Here is an 18,340-nt window from a genome sequence, read left to right as displayed (position 1 = left end):
AAGTTTGAGCACTGCAGCAAGACCTCTACAAGAAGGAAGTTTGGGACCTGCAGGGCTGGAGGAGGGAAGTGCTTCAGCCCACGCAGAGCCCTCAGACCCCTCTGGTCCCCAGAGGATTTATCTTTGCATAATGCAAGGAAATCACAGCCTTGTGAAGAGAATCAGGCAGCTCTCAAGCATTTCAAGAGTACAAAACCTGAGTCAGCCCAACATCAGAGCACTGCCTCTCACAGCTCCTGACACAGCTGCTTCCAACCAGTCAGACAAGCAAGAGGCCTGACGTAAAGATGTGGAAAAACAAGAGAAGGGACAAAGCCATTCCTTATTTTCTGTGCCTCTGGGTTGAGCCATGGGCACTGAGCAGAGGAAAACACCCTTGTCAGCTCACCCTCCACCCTTGTGCTCAGGTCAGCAGCAGCAATGAGGAGGGACGGCATGCTGACCTGACTTCATCCTTTGCACACCTTCTCAAGCATGTTTGGCCCCACCAGGCTGAGCAGGGCCACCCCTGCAGCACAGAGCCAGAGCATCCTGCTGGTCCCAGAGGGAGACAGTGTGCAAACACAGGGGCTGGGATGACCACACTGGGCTGCCAGGCATGGGAGGATCCAGGAGAAAGAGAGGAATGATGGTTCGGATAATCAGCAGATTGGAGAAGCATAAAGAAACTAACAGTGCTGGCAAGTCTGGGGAAGGAGGAATCTTTTATTCTCCATCTAGCTACTCTCCAAATGAAACTTTTCTCAGCTACCTCAAAAGGTTGGTTTGGGATGGCAAAATAAAAACAGCATTGCATTTTCAAATGCGACTTCACAGCAAGCAGTACACCCACCCTTGCACAGATATAAGCCCTGCAATTCAGGTGGGACAAACTCTATCAAAGCCAGCAACAAGTTCTGCACCGGTCCGTATGAACTTGTTCGCTGTTTCCCCCTTTTCCTGGTACACACAAGCACCAGGGCATCATCCATGTAGCAAAGCAGAAGGTGCTCTGAGAGCCCTATGGAAAGCTCTCTCCCCCTGCCATACTGCCAGTACCAAGCAGGAGTTAGGAGTGCTCACACCAATAAAGGCTACATGTGCCTGTGACCTAAATTCTTGGGCCTGGGCTTCAATTCTGCAGTTATGCACCTTTAACAGCTTCAGCTTAATAAATTCTGTCATAGCCAAAGACACAGCCACTCCTTTGTCAGAGCAAAGAGCTGGTGAGAAAAGCAAGAATACGACCAGCCCCACAGGTACTCCCTCCCATAGGGGAACGTGATGCTGGAAGGACCTTCCCAGGCAATGGTCCACACAGAGCTTTAGAGAGAAGAGGAACCTATCTCACATTCCATGTTTTGAAAATTACAGATTTGTTATCAGAGATGTGACAGAGTGGGTTAATTAAGAACACAGTAACAGTGTCAGGAGAACAGAATGGGTTACCTCTCATGCAGGGTTAATACTGCAAATCCAAACTTGTCAGCAGAAGCTGCAAGACACCAGGCAGCTATCAATACTTCATCTCAGGGCAATCAGCTAATTGGCAGCCTAATTGCCAAATGACAACAAGCCCTGGCTCTGTTTCAGCCCTACCAGCCCAGGAGTCACTGCCTTCCTCAATCCTCACAAACTATCCCCCCTCCAAAGGCATGTGCTGGCAGCAGGGTACCAGGGACCGAGCTGTCAGTGCCCATAGCACCTGCTGCAGCTTCAGCTCTCAGCCCTCAGATCTCTATCAGTTTTCCTCCCAGCCTGTGAGCAAGTGTTGAACTGGACTCATAAAGCTCAGGAGCATCGCTAACTGAACACATAGGTCCTTCATAATTCAGGGGAGAACAAGAGAAAATTCACATCTGTCACATCCCTTTATTCAGCCTCCCCAGAGCATGTTTCTCCATTACTTCTCCAGATGAAAGATACACTGCTCTCAGCATCACTGCAGAGGGAAAGCATTTTCAATTCTAGATCATTATCGGTGTAACAAAGGAAATTTTGATATACAGCTGTGCCATCCATCTTGGCCCCTGATGGATGATGTTTGCACATGTACCCCTGATAAAGCCTCAATGCTCATAAGCTTCATCTTCATGCAGACTGTAAGCTACCCAGGCAGTGACTGTGAGCCAGAGCCATAGGTGTCCTGCCACTGGGAAGGCTCTGAGTGCTCCTGCCTAGTACTCAGTGCAAAGAGAAAGGAGCAACTCAAAGGCTTTAAACAGGTGAGAGAGTGGTCACCCCTGTGCTCAGCCTCAAACTTACCTCATACACAACCATGCATCTTCCCAGTCCTGCTGTTTCTTACAGGACACAGGCAGCAGCCCTGTGAGCAGTACTGTCAAAGCATTGTTCCCCAAGGGCCCTGCTGAGGGAGCAAGTGCCCACAGCTCTCACCTGATCTCCCCTTCCATCTGCTACTGCAGCAATTCCCTGTTAATATGATGGGTTTTAATAAGCACAGCTCTGTTAAGCATCTCAGCTGCACTGCAGCAAGGCTCTAAGCAGTTACAGCAAGTGACCATTATAAACACAGAGATGTCTGACAGATTGCTGTTGGAGCAGGGAAATGAGGGACTGTGTAGCTGCATTTCAAACCAAACATTTCCTGTCCCAAGATATTGCTCCCTGAGACGCAGACACTGTGAGAGGGGACTGAGTATTTTCAATTTATTTTCAGACTAGAGTGTGCTAGAATTGCACTTGACTGTAGATAGTCAGAAGCAGATTCCAGACCATCCCCACTCTTGGCGCAGGCAAAGCACTGCAGGGGGGCAGAGCTGGTGCACCAGTCCCATACATTTCCAAGAATCAGCTCTTCTCACTCCCACATCTCTAATTAAAGCACGTGGCTGTTGTCAAAGAAGTTGCAACCTCTGCAGTTCACTTTATGCAGATATTCACTTATCAGCCATGACCAACTCACAGCTAACATGACTTGCAAAAATTCCCAGCAGACAGTGGCTGATGTCCATGTGCACCAATGCTATGAGAGGTACAGGAAGAAAATACCTGCTTTTCAGGAAGGAAACACTGAGCCACATGCGTTAAGCTCCAGGTTGAAATTCTAGTGATTTTGCTCACACAGTACACAGGGCAGGACTAGAATGAGTTTTAGGCATTAGAGCAGGGAGCAGCATAACAGCCAAGAACAATGCAAGCTCCACTAAGCAGACATTCCCTTTCTGGTATTTCAGACAGCCCTTTTCCTACTTAAAAATGTTCATAGCCAGTAGCATTTAAGGAAGCACTTTTTGTTTCAAATATCATCCATTTAGTCCACTTCTAGTTCAACTTTCAAAGAAAGTGCTGCTGAAGTTTCAGTTTGACCTATACCCACTTCCTCACTGGCTCTGCTGCACCATGCATATGATAGCTGCAAACTGATGCATACTTGATGTCCTGTGTCCTTGGTGTGACAACGCAGCAGGGCCCCTCTCTGCTCCCTGTCCTCCCCCGTACCTCACATCACAGCATACACACCAGTAGCTTAGCTAGAAAGAAAAGCTCTAAGCACCATCCTGGTCTTTTTTCCTGAGCTTCCCCACCAGCACTGCAGTCCTGCATGACACAGGGAGCTGTAACCAGCAGTCACTTCCATTGATGGGCTTGACCAAAAGCAGTGTGTCACACTTTTGGGACATGTCTGAACCCGGCTCTAATACCAGGAGAGGAGCTGCAAGACATGGCAGGAAGGACTGCAGCTACCCAGAGAAACTCATCTGAAGGAGAGGGAGTCATGGCCCTCAGTTACCACCGCTGTTACAAATCCATGCAAACACTTTAAAGACAAAAAAAAATCCCGATAAGCATAGAAAATGCCAGTGCATAAATTTAAGCTCTTTATAAAATTAAATCATGCCTTCAATAATGGCCAAACACAAAAGGAGATGTATAAACTTCAGAAGTGTAAATCCATGAAATACCAGCAGCAAAGCTGCTATAATTGATAAACTCCCAAAAGGCACACACTGCATGGACACAGAAAACAAATGCAGTTGGTCTCAGCCCATTCTCTGAACAGCCTAACAGGCCTTCTGCACACTACCACCATGTAACTGGGAGTCCCAGTCTGTTAGCAGGACGACTTCAGGCAGGTGAGGGCTGAAGGATCCCCATTTCAGCTTCAGGGGATGGACATAAAGGTGATAAGCCATTCTGAGTGAACAAAATTCCTGGCTTCAAAAATCTTAGAAAAACACTGCTTCCAGATTTACTGTTTTGAAAGACTACAGACTACCAGTTAAGACTTATCTCACCTCAACACCACAGGTAAAGTTGAGAACACACCCACCTCAGCATCTGAGATGGAGACTCGATTGGACTCTATCGTTGGCCTCCGTATTATACGTGGTGATGGCCCTGTGGCATAATGACCAAAACCCGGAGTGTTGCTCGAAGCCAAATGACTTCCTGATGATCTTTCCTGAAGAGACAACTTCCTACTTGATAGCACAGGTCTAGCAAGAGGTTTCTTGGAAGCATGCCCCGACTGAGCATTGTCTGACTGTTGGGAGAGCAGGAATTCATTTGTTTCCACATCACTGTTGACTCCATTTCTTTGGATGTCCTTTACATTATCAGAAAAGACAGTGTCATTTTCTTCAGTGATGTCTTCACCATTTTGGTCACTTCTGTTTGGGTGAGCAGCCACATCTATGGCCGCCACCCGCTCTGCCAGTTCAGCCTGCGTGTCTTGGAAGCCTGTGTCACTGTCTTCACCCACAACATCTGTTGGAGAGTCCTCCATCACTGTGTCCTGCCCACAGAGTCTCAGATGGGACTGCAGAGAGCTGGAATGCTAGCACTCACAGAGAGAGTATGGCATGACTGAATGTCTCCTCAAAATATCTAGAAGGAAACACAAGGAGAGGTGAGTGAGTGGCAATGTCCGCTCAGCACAACATAATCACGACTCACCTTTGACTCCTTCCATCCAGAAAGAAAATGAAGACAAAACTCCAGCAGCCTGTCAACAAACAGCAAGCAGCCACCCAGAAGGAAAGGCAACACCAAACATTAAGCAAGATACAAAATTTATACTAGTGATAATGAAGAGATTTTATCTGTGCACAAGTAACACAGATAAAGGGAACTTCTCTTTCTGCAGTTAGAGTCACAGTCAGCTTAAGTTCACAAGGAAGTGAAGAAGTATGGCTTCTCAACAAGCCAAGGGTTAAGGGTCAAACTTTCGGCCTCTTGGATTCTTATTTGCAGGGTAGAAGAACTTCCGGTGCATATCCAAACCCAACATGCAGAACAATAAACCCACAACTGCTTAGGACTCCACAGTAGCCTCTTGGTTGCTCTGTATGGCCCCAGAGAGTATCACAGAACAGCTTGGAAGCCAAGCTATGGTCAGTGACTCCCATCAGTTTAAGCAACTTATTCAACAGCAAAGGAAGAATTTAAGAGTGAGCTGTTTTCGGAGGCTTCCTGTGGACCCCCATGGATGCAGCCTATGTGAAAGCATGCATCATCTCACTGCCCACCATGTATAAAAGCTACACTGAGTTGCAAATCAACAAGGCTTAACGATTATCAGCATGTGGGAATTGGTTTTTCCTTTGGAAAAGACCTATGAATAGAAAATTTAACACAAAGCTATAACTTCTGAATAAAATTCACTGTTTCCTGCATGCTAATTTCAGTCTCAATTTAAACCAGAGAGTTCAGTCTTCCCAGTGTGGTCCAGAGCAGGAAATGATCCTCTGCAGCACGTCTGTCAACCCTTAATCACTTCTAAAGATGTGCTGCTGCCAGAGGCATCATTTGATCGCTGTTTCTGGGGAGACTGGGGGAGAATCTAAACAGCATTAGTCACAGAATCCTGGATTACATCCAGAGAACTTCACAACTTCACCATAGGCTTAACATGGAGATATCGCAACCTCTCTGTATGTGAAGCAGCCACAGAAGCTGGATGTCACTCCCAGTGCCTTGTTTTCACGATCACTACACTTAATTTACAGGAGGAACAGGTGGGCTGAGTAGGTTCAAAAAGCCCCATCCAAACACCAGCCTGGGAACACAGGTGACCTCCCCAAGAAGCATGGAGCAAAAGGTTGAGTCTGGCTTGAAGCTTCCCAGCGATGCTCAGTGAAACTGCAGCCAAATGTTGCTGCAAAGTGGAACAACCTCCAGGTCTGCTGCAGAAGCACAGCAGACAAAGACAAGCAAATCTTTTATGTCAGTAGTGAAACCTGAGAAAGATCTGGATGGCAGATTTAACCCCAGGTCGCAGGCCAACCACAGAGAAAGCATGCCACGCACTGAACGTCACAGGAAGGAAACATCCAAATCCAACAGGTGCTTCACCACAGGCCTGCTGTTCACCTCCTTCCTCCCCTTCCCCTGCCTAGTGTAATCTCCCCCCCGTCTCCTGCCTTTCCTGCAGGCATGTTTGAAACAAACTGACAGAGACGTCAGTCACTCAGAACAGTAATGAAATGATGAAATCAACTTTAAAAGCTTCTATTAAAATTATATTTAAATCCTTCAATCCCAAAGCACAGATCCCTTCTGGAGCAGGAGGCAGGCGGCAGGGGAAGTGGTGCAGGGCTCCAGCACAAAGCCACAGGCAAACCAACATTACATCCCCTTTGCTAGACCTCCCTGCTCTCTCTAACCCCAAATCATGTTCACCTGCAATTCCCATTATTAAGCCTCATTAGTTTGTCCTCAATAAGAAGCTTCATGGTGGAGAGCCAGCTGCAGCCTGGAGCTAGCTCAGCAATGAACCTTGTCCTCCAAAGTGCATTTGCATGAAACCTGTGGAGGATTTGTCTGCAACACAGGCAGGGTTTACTCTTGCAAAGCTTCTGGCCCAACTTAGGAACATTGGGTTACAGCCTGGGGCTGCCCCATTACCTCCAAAGCTGCTCTCCCTGTGCTCCAGCACACCTCCAGGGCTGGGCTGCAACTCCTACCCTCTTCGAGCACTCTAGCTTCAAAGAGACAGAAGATTTTAACAGGATGGACTCACTGAAAGACTAACTGAAGGGTGCAGCCCACATCTCATCCGTTTGCCTCCAAAACTGTTAATGCTTCAATGGGTATCTTATGGTTAATTCATAACTTCACAAAAAAACACCAACAACCACATACGTGGTCCACCACATCAAAACAAATACATCCATATAGCATCAATGCTGCTGGAAGTATTAAAAAACAAACAGCAAAACTTTAAATAACTGCTTGTTTTTACAGTCAGGCTTGTTTTGGATTGTGCTGTTTTAAAGGATTCATTTTCACAATTAAACCTCCCAAAAGTAGAATAAAAAAACCAGTATTTTCTGACTAAGCAAATCAATTACACACTGAGCAATCTCACAGTGCAGAACACTCAGGAAAAAAGACAACTACTTATTTCTGCCAGGCAAAATCAATGGTGGATTTGCACAGTTCATCAGGGTGTAACACACCTGCACCTCATTGCAATAGGAAATCCCAGTGAAACACACACACTACAACTACCTTCTTAGAGCTGCTGCTGCAGCCCTGCATCTGAGGCTCCTCTCAGGCTCACCAGTCTGATCCCAAACAACACCGACCACCTGCTGCAGATCAGAGGATTCTGCTGCAGACAGGAACTAAAGCTGCAAACAAGCTTATATGAGCAGAATTAATTTACTTACACATATCTTATTTACCATTTTTCCCTTCAGCTATTCCTCTCCTGCAGGGAGACTGCGACTTCACCGGTGTTTTCTGCAGTGTATTTATCAAATGGCTGCACATGTTTCCCAGATAGGCAGCAAGCAGAGCATGGCAGAAAATATGTTTTTAAAAGGAGTGTGATTCTGGAAAAAATCTCTCCGTATTGTAAGAGAGATGGGTGAACGTAATTAATTTTGCTGCTCCATAAAGTATTTCAAAGCACTGTCTGAAAAACAGAAATTGTAAACATAGGTTACTGCTTGGTCCTTCCATATGACTAACTAGAAATGTTCTTACAGAACAGACCAGGAGGTTACAAGGCCCCGGGCTCAACACATGCAGCTTCATTTCCTGACTTTGCCACAGGCTGCCCAGAAAAAATGACTTTACAGCTTCATCTGTCGCAGTTTCCAGGTTAAAATTATTATACTGCCCTCAGCCCACCTCATCCCGCTTCCCCTTTTTTGTCTCTGAGAATGTATTTGCCCTGTGCAAAGGAAACAAGGAGCCTTTGCAATAAAATAGATCACAGTGAAGCGTAACTACAACAAGCATTTGCAAGCAACGCATTCAGGCAGCAATTTAGCTACTGCTCCATGCTGGAGATTTCTTCAAATGCATGTGGTTGGTGTCTTCTGTGCCAGCTCGGGGACTGGCAGGGACACCGGCGTGTCCCCATTTGAAGGCCAACTCTATTTGGTGCCTCTTGATCTCACAAGACCCACAGGCACTTCCACAGAGAGAGATTCCAAAGCTCATGGACCATTTAGTCTGCTCCTTTAATATACAACAGCAAGATCAGGAATCAGGGCAAGTTTTCTAAGCAGAGCAGATAGCTGTGCGCTGGGACAGGCCACCTGCAGAGGCGATGTCACCTCCATGACCTGCATCTTTCAGGTCAGTACTCAACACTGCCAGGCCTTCAGCCCTACTGTGGGCCACAGTTGGCTGGACAGGCTCTCGTGGCTCCAGCTGGCCCTATCTCGTGCTGCGTTTCCCTTCAGATATTCCCCCACAGCAGCACAGGATTAATAACCTGCTCTGGCTGCTGTCAATTAGGGCCAGAAACTCCCTTTAAGGAGAGAAGCAGCAATTCCCAGACTGGGCTGCCAAGTCCTGAACAGCTCCTCCAATGACATTTTTGAAATATTAGGTCGGTAAGTTCCTTGCAGAGCCTGAGCTGTCTCTCCACACCAAAGAACACAGCCTGTGACTATTTCCATACCGGAGCCTTTCTTTTCTGCATCTGGGTCTGCAGGACCTACCCGAGCACAAGCCCACTACCCTGACACCAGGGAGATGCTCCACACACACCACCCTAATGCCATAGCCAAGGCCCATGCCCAGAGTCCAAGCAGCTGGCTCAGACACCTTCAGCCTGGAGAAGCTGAAGGGGAATGCAGTCTGAGCTGCCACGAGCCCTTCGTGAGACACATGAGTCCCAAGTGGGCTGTTCCACATGCTTCTCTGTACCTGAGAAAACCGCCTTCAGGCATCCATTGGATGAACGGTGGCTCAGATGGAGCACCAAATTGCTATGAGGAGATACAGCTCTGTGAAGCAAAAAAAAAAAAAAAAAAAGAAAAAGAAAAAGAAAAAAGAAAAAGAAAAAGCAAATCTCTGCAACCCTTGCAGAGACAATCAAGACAGATGGATACCAGACCAGCCACTCAGACTATGTTCTCACTGGGAAAAGGGTAAGCTGCTGTCAGTGTAGACTCCGAGCCAGGACCAGGAGACATCCCTACAACCCAAATAATAAATAGGACCAATAAGAAATAAAAGTGTTTGTGCTTTTTACATACGTGCCATACACGTGCCTCATTCTGTGCCTTTCAAGGCTGTTGTGTCACAGCACAGACAATCATGTCTTGCTGAGAATCCACTCAATCCTGCTATAATAATTCTAGTCTTTTTTCCTCTTCTCTCCACAGTTCTTGGCAGTGAGCCTCGTTGTTGTGGCACAGCTGAAAATTAGATCATAAAAGAAAGGAGCTTTGATTACTTCTGTGAAGCTCATAGCACAGCTTCAAATGTAACTGCTGAATGACAAAAAAAAAACCCACAGTATTTCTGTAATTCAAGTGTTGGGTCAGAAATCTGAGAAGCAAGGCTCAGGCACCTGCCCTGCCACATATCCTAACTGACAAACAAACATCTTCTGGCCACATTCCTTCTTCTGGAAAGCCCATCGCCTCCATCTCCTTTGTCTTAGTGCCTGTGTGCCTTAACAAGGCAGGGTGTTTCCAAAAGGCATTTGAGGATCAGTTCAGCCCCTGAGCTACAAACGATGAGCACCCCAGGGACACACTGCTCCATCCTCAACCTTCTCTTCTTCACTCCCTCCTCAGCAAAGGAGACAGCACTGCTGCTTCTCTGTTCCTGCTGCAAGGTATGCATGCAGACATCAGATAGCAGGATTGAACTCAGCAGCAGCTACCTAATACTATATTAAAAATATATCTTTAGACCAGGAATGCCACACTATCAGTGTTGAGAGTAATTAACAGTACACTTTAACTATGTTTTGAAACTAAACAGGATGCTGAACTAAAAGCTCCAGTCTAGCAGCCCACAGCATGAGAGATAACAACCACCTCCTGCACAGGGTACTGAGCTCAGGAAGTTTTACAAAAGATTTTCCCAACTGCATTGTATTTCATTGCTCCATGTTCTAATTATACGATTAAATAAATTTGCATAAGCAGATGCAATTACACTAATTGCACATATAAGCAATAATCAACCAAAAATTACTCTGAAGGAAAAGTTTCTACTTAAGGAAATTCCTGTAACGAGAAACACTGAGGAGTGCCAAATCCATCTAAGCAGGGGTGATATTAGAACACAAAACACTCCAGATAATGCTGGTAAAAAGGAGCCAAGCCAAGGACATGATTTTACTGGGTGCAGCAACACCTTCACATTTTAACCATGGCTTTGGTGGAAACAGCACTAAGAAATCACAGAGGACTCGTGCTATTCTACGTTCACACTGTGCTGTAAGCATTTTCATGCAGCAGGTTTGGCTGCTGTGTTTTGTAGCAGACAGAGGTTTGGCAACACTGGTTATCAGACTGATGCTAGACTGTATTTGTTTCTGCTTGAATCTTTTAAAGCCGTTTATCAGCGCAGGAGCATTAGAAGTGGTTTTATTTCGCAAGTTACAGCCAAGAAGATGCAGGGAACGGTCAATGAGAGTGACTCAGCCCACACAGCTGCAGAATAAATACTTCCACTCACCATCTCTACAGCATCCCCAGAGTGACCGCACACCTGGCACATCCCAACACCCACACCATTCCTGCAGACAACCTGAGCTCAGATTATAACAAATCCCATTTGCCCTTGTGACAAGTGACATAAAAGACTTGCAGGGAAAGGATCCTAGCTGCTGAAGCAGGCTGATGTTAGCCACAGACACTGTGGCTAGGAACGATGAAGGTGGCGGTGTGGGAGAAGAGCAATGAGTTTGGTTACAATGGATGACCAAGCAGATGCCCCAGCACATCCCTAACCACGTGGGATTGGTTGCCTTACCTCCAAAAGACCCTGAAGACATTAACATGGAAGAACTGGACTTCATATAATAAGCACATAATCTGAAGAATATGTGAATCACTCACAGTTTGATATCACAGGGAAGACCTGGCTTCCAAAGCTGCTCCTGTGCACGCTCCTGTCCAGCACTCAACCAACACTGACCTGCATCAGAACCTGCACCCCCCCAACCCTTTCTTCCAAAAGCCATGAAGAGTGCAGGGTGAAGAGTCAATGCAGAATTTGTGCAACTCAGGACTCCTGGAGCTGAAGCTGAGCAGGGAGGAGCAAGCGTCATTATTATTGCCACTTGCTCAGCTGAAAGGCAGCATGATTCCGTGGTGAGGAGGCAGCAGTGACGGAGCACAGCTTGCTGGAGGTGGCATTTTAACAGCTGGAGAGGGGGTGCTTCAAAAAAAAAACAACTAAGAATGTCAAATTACATGAAGTTTGAAAGAGTTAGGTTATTTTAAAAGTACTAATGAGCAAGGCAGTAGCCAGACCTAATTGATTCATCAGCAAAATACCTCAGTTAGAAAGCCTTAAATATTTACGGTCTTCATTCCAATAATGACTTCTCAAATGTCTCTTCCCTGGGAAGGTAAGTGGCAGGTTAAAGAAAAAAGCTGTTCTATGGGAAAGAATTAGTCTGAGACAAGCCATCTGCTGCTGCAATCCATGATGATACCTCAAAACTTCCACAGAGGAAGATGCAGCGAAGCTGAAATGAAGAATTCAAGAGGAGCTGAACCGCAGATCAGTCTCCACAGGTGAGGTCTACCTCTCTACAAGGGCAGAATCCTCTCTGATCTCATGGGAGCAGAACCAAGCACAAATCAAACCTGTCTCTAAAACCCTGCAATTACTGAAAGCACTTTTGGGTGACTGTACAACAAAGCAGGACACAGCTGGTCAAAATGGGCCCAGGGCATGAGCAAGCAGACTACAGAAAGCATTTCACATAGCATGGAGAGAAAGGAAGGAGGGGAGTAAGAGAAATAGAACCAAAAATGGAGTTCTCTTTATTGAAGTTTGTGTACATTGCTTCTTGATTGCACCACTGAGATGAATCCAGATGTCTTCTTCCTTTATCCTCCCCTGAGGCATTTACACACATGGAGAATATCTCCTTGAGCCTTCTCTTTTCCAGGCTGAACAATCACAACTGCCTAATCTCCTCCTCACCCAGGAGGAGCACCAAGCCCACAGCCCACCTCTGTGTCCTTTCACTGGACAACAGGTCCATGTTTTCTCTCTCTCTTTGCCTGTCTTGTGCACCCAATGGCTATTTGCAAGTGCGCTCACCTTAATACACTGTCAGGGCCCTCGTTTACAGCAACACCAGGTAAAAATCCAGCTTCTGAAGGCATATACAGGTCCCATATTCCTACACCAAAGCAGAAGTGATTTCTGTCCCCATGGACTGTGTAACAGCAGTAGATTGTCCCACTGCAAACATCCCCCCACCCTTATCGTTGCCAACTGGAAAGGCATGGGATGAGCACTGCAGGAAAATTTTCTCGTCAGGCTTGAGTTTCCTCTTTCCAATGAGCTGTCAAGTTTGGCTAGATCTCTTTTCAGAGAAAAAAAAGTATAAATATGCAGAAATAAGTTGTAGTGCAAACAAAGCAACCAAGGTAGCTTGCTTGCCTCCAGGCTGTTCTCTCATCTCCGTGGATGCCAAGGTCCGGGAGCGTATGCCCATGAGGGCATCTGATGGGACTGGAGCCTTCTTCCAGCCCTCTCCTCTACCTGCTGCTAACATTCACCACATCTTCAGGAATCTCAAATCTCCCAAGGTTGCTCCTGCACCCAACTGGATTGAAAAGTTGCAGAGAAAAGGAGCAACAAAAAAAAAAAAACATACCACTCTCCTCACACCTGTGTGAGTGTACAGAAGTCTCGTAAAAAAACAGGTTAAGCTGCATTGCTTTGATCTCTTTTGCATCAAACCTGCTCCGGTTACAAGCAAAGCAAAGGGTTTCCTAACCACAAATGCCAGCTCAGCTGCAACTGTATTTCTATTGAATTCCCATGCCTGGAACAGATTCTGTAGTAAGGCCTGGTGAGCCTGAGCAGTATTCTGTTTCCCTGGCTGAGCTTGCAGTGTACACTGCTGAAATAAATAAACAGGAAGGAGGGAAGAAGCAACCCAAGAGTGAGCAGACAGGCTTCTTTTCCAAAAGTGGTGTCTCAGCTCACCACTGCATGCTGGCACCCAGCACAGACAGCCTGCACACTTCCAGGCTGCTTCTTTCTTCCTTTCTAATTTATTGGCTTCTGCAGTCTATTTCCCAGGCTCAGTTGAGGAGGTGGGTGCCTGCCTACCTCCTCCCCCATCAACATCTTGCTGTACCAACTGCCATGGCTTACTCTGCTCTTGAGATGCTCATGAATGCTCAGACTTCCTGGTGCTGCACAATATGGAGGAATTTAATTATATAAAAGCAAATCATCCCAGAACAACACTGGTGTCATTTAGGAACAGCAAAGTAGAACTGGGGAAAGTGCACGTAAAGTGTACATACCAATACAGCAGCCAAGTAACTCAGCATCCAGTACGTTTGCCAGCCCTACATCTTCCAGCACAGACAACCACTGAAGTTAGTGCTGTTTAAAAAGCATCCACAATAAACTGAACGAGCCACCAGACAGAACAAGTTCACATTTTTACATGCTGGTCTTAGAGGTTTATCTTCCTCTCAGATAAGGAGAAAGCTTTTAGCTTTGAGAGATCTGGAGGTATTTCAGGGGATATGCTGAGTTGCTCAGCTCAGTGAGAAAAGCTGCACTGAAAAGTCTTTCTAGAATTCTAAGAACACGACTTTCCAGCTGTTCTAGGATCACCAATAAAAGTGTACAGCAGAGAACACAGCAGGCTTTCTTCTTCCCAGCAGTTCAAATATGAGTGGAGATTTCTATTCAAGGTGATCTCTTGGAAGTTTTTACTTAGGGAAATTATCCCCAAATACATCTCTCATTGTTCATGGCCTGAAGGTCTTCAGCTCTCTACATATGCATGACCAAAGAGCTTAAGCAATAGACAATTACACAGGGCAAGACAAAAACAGTGACAGCTATAAGACAGCTGGACTTCAAATTCAGAGCTTTTTTTTTTTCCCCCCGCTGTATTTTCACACAAGCAACACCCATCTTCTGATAATCCTCACATCTTTAGAAAGCCCAGGACTTGAAAACATGGCCTCAGTTCAACTGTGCAAAATCAAAGGCAGAAGCAGAGAGGCGGTGTGCGCAGAGGGAACAGGCTCCAGGGATCAGACAGCAGAAATCCCCCAGGAGTCACAACCAGGTAACCTCCATGGCAGCTATCATTGTTAGTGCACACACTGCCCATGCTGCTGGGAAATTTAAAGGGTAGCAGGTTTCTCAATTCCTTTGAAGCCTTAAGCTTTAGCTCTTTAAGTCAAATGCACTTTCAACACCCCAAGGTCAACGACTGGAGATTATCCAGTGAGGCACTAAGTGAGCTGCTCAGCAGAAAGCTGTTCTTTTGAGTCCCTGCAAGCTGTTCCAGGAATGTAGGCATTCATCAGAGCACAAAAAAAGCCTTGAAACACCAAAGTACCAATGAAATTTTCCATGGGCATCTTCACATGGAAAAAGGAGTGTGAAAATGCCACCTGGGACACCTAATTCACCCCTCAATGATTCTGGTTCTGCACAGTAAGCCCAACACTGATGACAGCTGCAGCTGGGGTGCCAGCAGCCTTGGGAAACCAAAGTACTGCCCCCATTTCCTGTGGCTCAGGACAAGCACCACAAGCTATACCCAACCAGCCAGATGCTTTCTAAAGATGTGAATCCATCCTTCAGCACAATCAACTCCACAGAGCTGCAGCAGGAAGAACAGCAAAAAGCACATTTTTGGCTATCAAGTCAGGTACCAGAGAAGTATGGGGAGTAAACCTGCTTGTACAGAGATGCTCCTTTTCTGAGAGGTGCTGCTCTTGATGGCAGCTTCCTTCACCTCCTGGGCCATTCTTGTTCTCTAAAGAGAGAAGCCTGAATGCCTGATCCTCTCTGCAAATTACCTCAAGCCTGCAACAGGTTCAGAAAAGCCTGAGACACTTCCAGGCTCTCATGAGCCTCCCCTGCAGACACTCTGAGACAAAAGTCAGGGAAGCTGGGAAGCTCTTAGCCCTCTTCCTGGCAGCTGGAAGGAGAAGACCCTTGCTCCACAGCCCAGGCACTGCTCCTGGCTAAGGAGTCCTGCTGAGCTACAGAGGAACTGCCACCATGGAAAAAGCAGGGACTAAGCTGGCAGCAATGGCAGAGTGCAAGAAGCTTTCTTTTTGCAGAGTTGAAATCTCCTTCCTTCTGGGGCCATCATATCTTTCTCATGCACACAGCAGGCAAAGCTAAAGAACAACACACTGAAAGGTCCATGAGCCAGCAGACCCCAGACCTCGTCTTGGGCTCTATTGTAGGCAAAGTCACTTAAAAACACAACCTGAAGTTGCAGTTTGCCTCCAAAAATTAAGGCAAGGGAAAACAAATACAGATCAAGAGGAGAGGAAGGAGATAAACAGACTGTGAAGTGTAATAGCAAGCACAGACAGGTGGAAACATGGGATGTGGTTTGAAAAAGCAGTCTGACCACTGCTTGGCAGTGTGGCCTGCCCCAACCCCAGCAAGGGAGCACAGAAGAAAGAAGATTGAAAGCCAATGGACCCAGACAACAGCAGCAATACCTGCCTCTGTCAGCTGCACAGGTCCCATGGGATGTCCCTGCAGTACAGATCAGGGTATCACTGGGAGATGAATTACACAGCTCCAGCTACTCAGGTATCCTTCTCTGGTTGCTGAGGAGAAGAAGTCAAATAACAAAACTGGTAACAACATGGAGAAAAAGGAAAGTGTTTAAAAGCCTTGCTGGCTCCCAGCCAGGGTGTTCAGCACCTTCCAGGATGCATCTCAGAGCAATTAGTCTGGGCACTGCCATCAAGTTTCACCACACGCTGTCTCTGCAATGCAGATAGCAGCTCTACTACAGCAGAACACTGAAACACATACTTGAACTTTAACTACAGTTCCAGGACATCAGAAGGGAAATGTGCATGCATATAACACTAAACAACTCAGCCTCAAAAATGTGGAAATAGATTTGAGCATCTGGATCAATGTGTTTCATACATATCAAAATGAGAGTGCTGCCCAATCACAGAGCTGTCCCAGCGCTTCTTTCCCAGGACAGTCTGAGGTCAACAGTATTTTCTCCCACATTTGCATTTACAGCTGTTCCTTAGGATAGCAGGACTCACGGTGAAGAAGCATTGGAAGTGATTTTCATTACATCCATCCCCTTAAATGGGGCTACCTCTGTCCAGGTTTCCTCACTTCACCTGCACAAGCTGCTTGTGTGAGATGTGACACAGCCAACAGCCACCTTGAGCCTTGTGCCCACATGTGGTGAGGTGAGGAAGGTTCACTGTAGCTCCAGGGCTCTGGTGCTAGCACTGCCTGTCAGCCCCAGGGCCCCACACACACCACAGCAGCAGGGCTAGGTTGAACCCAAGTGAGTTTGCAGCTGCACACACAAGTTGTGGGGAGAAAGGATGAACATCAAGCATAGGGCAGCAGAGCACTATGGGAAGGTCTCACCTGGTTACTCAGATCAGCTACACTTATCAGCTACACTTGGGCTCTTCCAAAAATCACTGTTACCACCCATATGCTGAAGATGCTCCAGCAGCTCACTTGAATGCAGTCCCTGCTCTGTTTCTTTCACATCATCCCACTCCAGCCCTTTACTACTGTGTTTGTTTGCTTTACAACTGCTCAAGTCCACAAGAGGCGCACGGGGAAAACAGAGAGTGAGGTGTTCTCCTATGCATACTAATTGCTTGTTGACATCGGGGAGGCACACGCTCTCTTTTAGAAGGGCATACCATGAACACCCAATATCACCAACCAACCACTCAACAGAAATACAAATAAATCCACACCTAGAGGCAGCTTTTATCTGCAGCTCTATCTGCATTCTCTGCAAGTGAAGTAAACCTCACTTGGAAGGTTTTCTGTGCAGTAGCAACACCAAACAGCTAACATTTGCCTTTATTATTACCATCATTATCATATATTATCTCATAATTATATATTGCCTTTGAGGTTTAGCAATAGTTTTGCAAATTAGTTAGGTCAGAAAACAGAACACAAAGAAACTACTCTTGGAATTAAAAATGCAAAACAAACTGGAGAACATAATGAGGAAGTAATAAATTCCACTTTACTTGAATTCTCTCAAAGTGACTGCTGGTGAAGTGGTTCATGCCTGTAACCCAGGAGATCCAGCTGAGACAATTACAGAGGCCTTAAAACCTACAGGCCTGTGAATTGTTCCCTAATACTTGAAAAAAGACACTCATTAGAAAACTATTCTCGGCTTTCCTTTCACCAGTTGTTAGCAGCAAAAGCCCATCCTTCAGCTTCCTGGTTTTGACAGCCAGTGCATCCTTTTTTTGATCTCTGACATACTGATAAGAGTTTAACTAATCCAGTTTAGCAAAGCCTACGCCTAAACTGTCAGCAATGCCCCATGTCAGTCCCTGTACAGGCCTCCCACATGGGCTACTTCCCAGCTGTGCAGGTTGAGGGAGAAGCAGAGATCAGCATGTGCCACTCAAGGCTTGTCTAGTTAGATGAGAAGTAGCCTTTGTTATATTTGTTGCACAGTGATTGTGATATTAGAAGGAAGATAAAGATTGGAGGGAAAAGGGGAAAGCCTCAGCTTGTTTGCTATAGATGTAATCCATTGCCAGCTTTATCTAAAGTAACTTCATTTGTTCCCCCGGGTTCTCAGATATGCTGTTCACTTGTTTAAACCTGAACAATCAGGTTTCAAGTCAACTTCTTCAATATTCTAGTAATAGAAAAATGTAGTTACAAATAAACAAACCGTTGAAAACAGCAAGGCTTTATTTGCACAGCAATCTCAAGAGTGTTTCAAAGGACAGCTTCCAGCTAAACACACTTTAACGTGCTGCAGGTGGCACAGGAATTTGAGAATAGGCTCAGACTTGTACTTACCCAGACTGTGGACACACTCAAGTACCCTGAGAACAAAGCCTGAGAAGTCTGATTTGGAAGCATGAGATCACTATGCCTGATCAGGAAACAAACAGCAAAGTTAATTAAAGTACTG

At 46.1% G+C, this 18,340-nt stretch overlaps 1 protein-coding gene across 18 annotated transcripts in view; it reads right to left on the bottom strand.

The window, feature by feature from the left end:
• Positions 1-18,340, bottom strand: part of CAMKK1 (calcium/calmodulin dependent protein kinase kinase 1) — an 86,216-nt gene that overhangs the window by 44,269 nt on the left and 23,607 nt on the right. For 6 of the 18 annotated variants that reach the window (XM_040650596.2, XM_046902560.1, XM_046902562.1 and 3 more), the window contains one exon: positions 4,274-4,830. In XM_040650596.2, coding sequence (XP_040506530.1) covers positions 4,274-4,729 — 456 coding nt within the window. In that variant the 5' untranslated portion in view covers positions 4,730-4,830. Of the gene's footprint in view, positions 1-4,273; positions 4,831-7,616; positions 7,865-9,443; positions 9,606-15,890; positions 16,002-18,340 lie in introns of all 18 variants that reach the window. The other 12 variants (XM_040650600.2, XM_046902558.1, XM_046902557.1 and 9 more) reach the window with 7 other exon arrangements.

This window comes from Gallus gallus, chromosome 19 (genome assembly GCF_016699485.2).
Source record: "Gallus gallus isolate bGalGal1 chromosome 19, bGalGal1.mat.broiler.GRCg7b, whole genome shotgun sequence".
NCBI lineage: Eukaryota > Metazoa > Chordata > Aves > Galliformes > Phasianidae > Gallus > Gallus gallus.
This window is presented reverse-complemented; position numbering and strand designations above follow the sequence as displayed.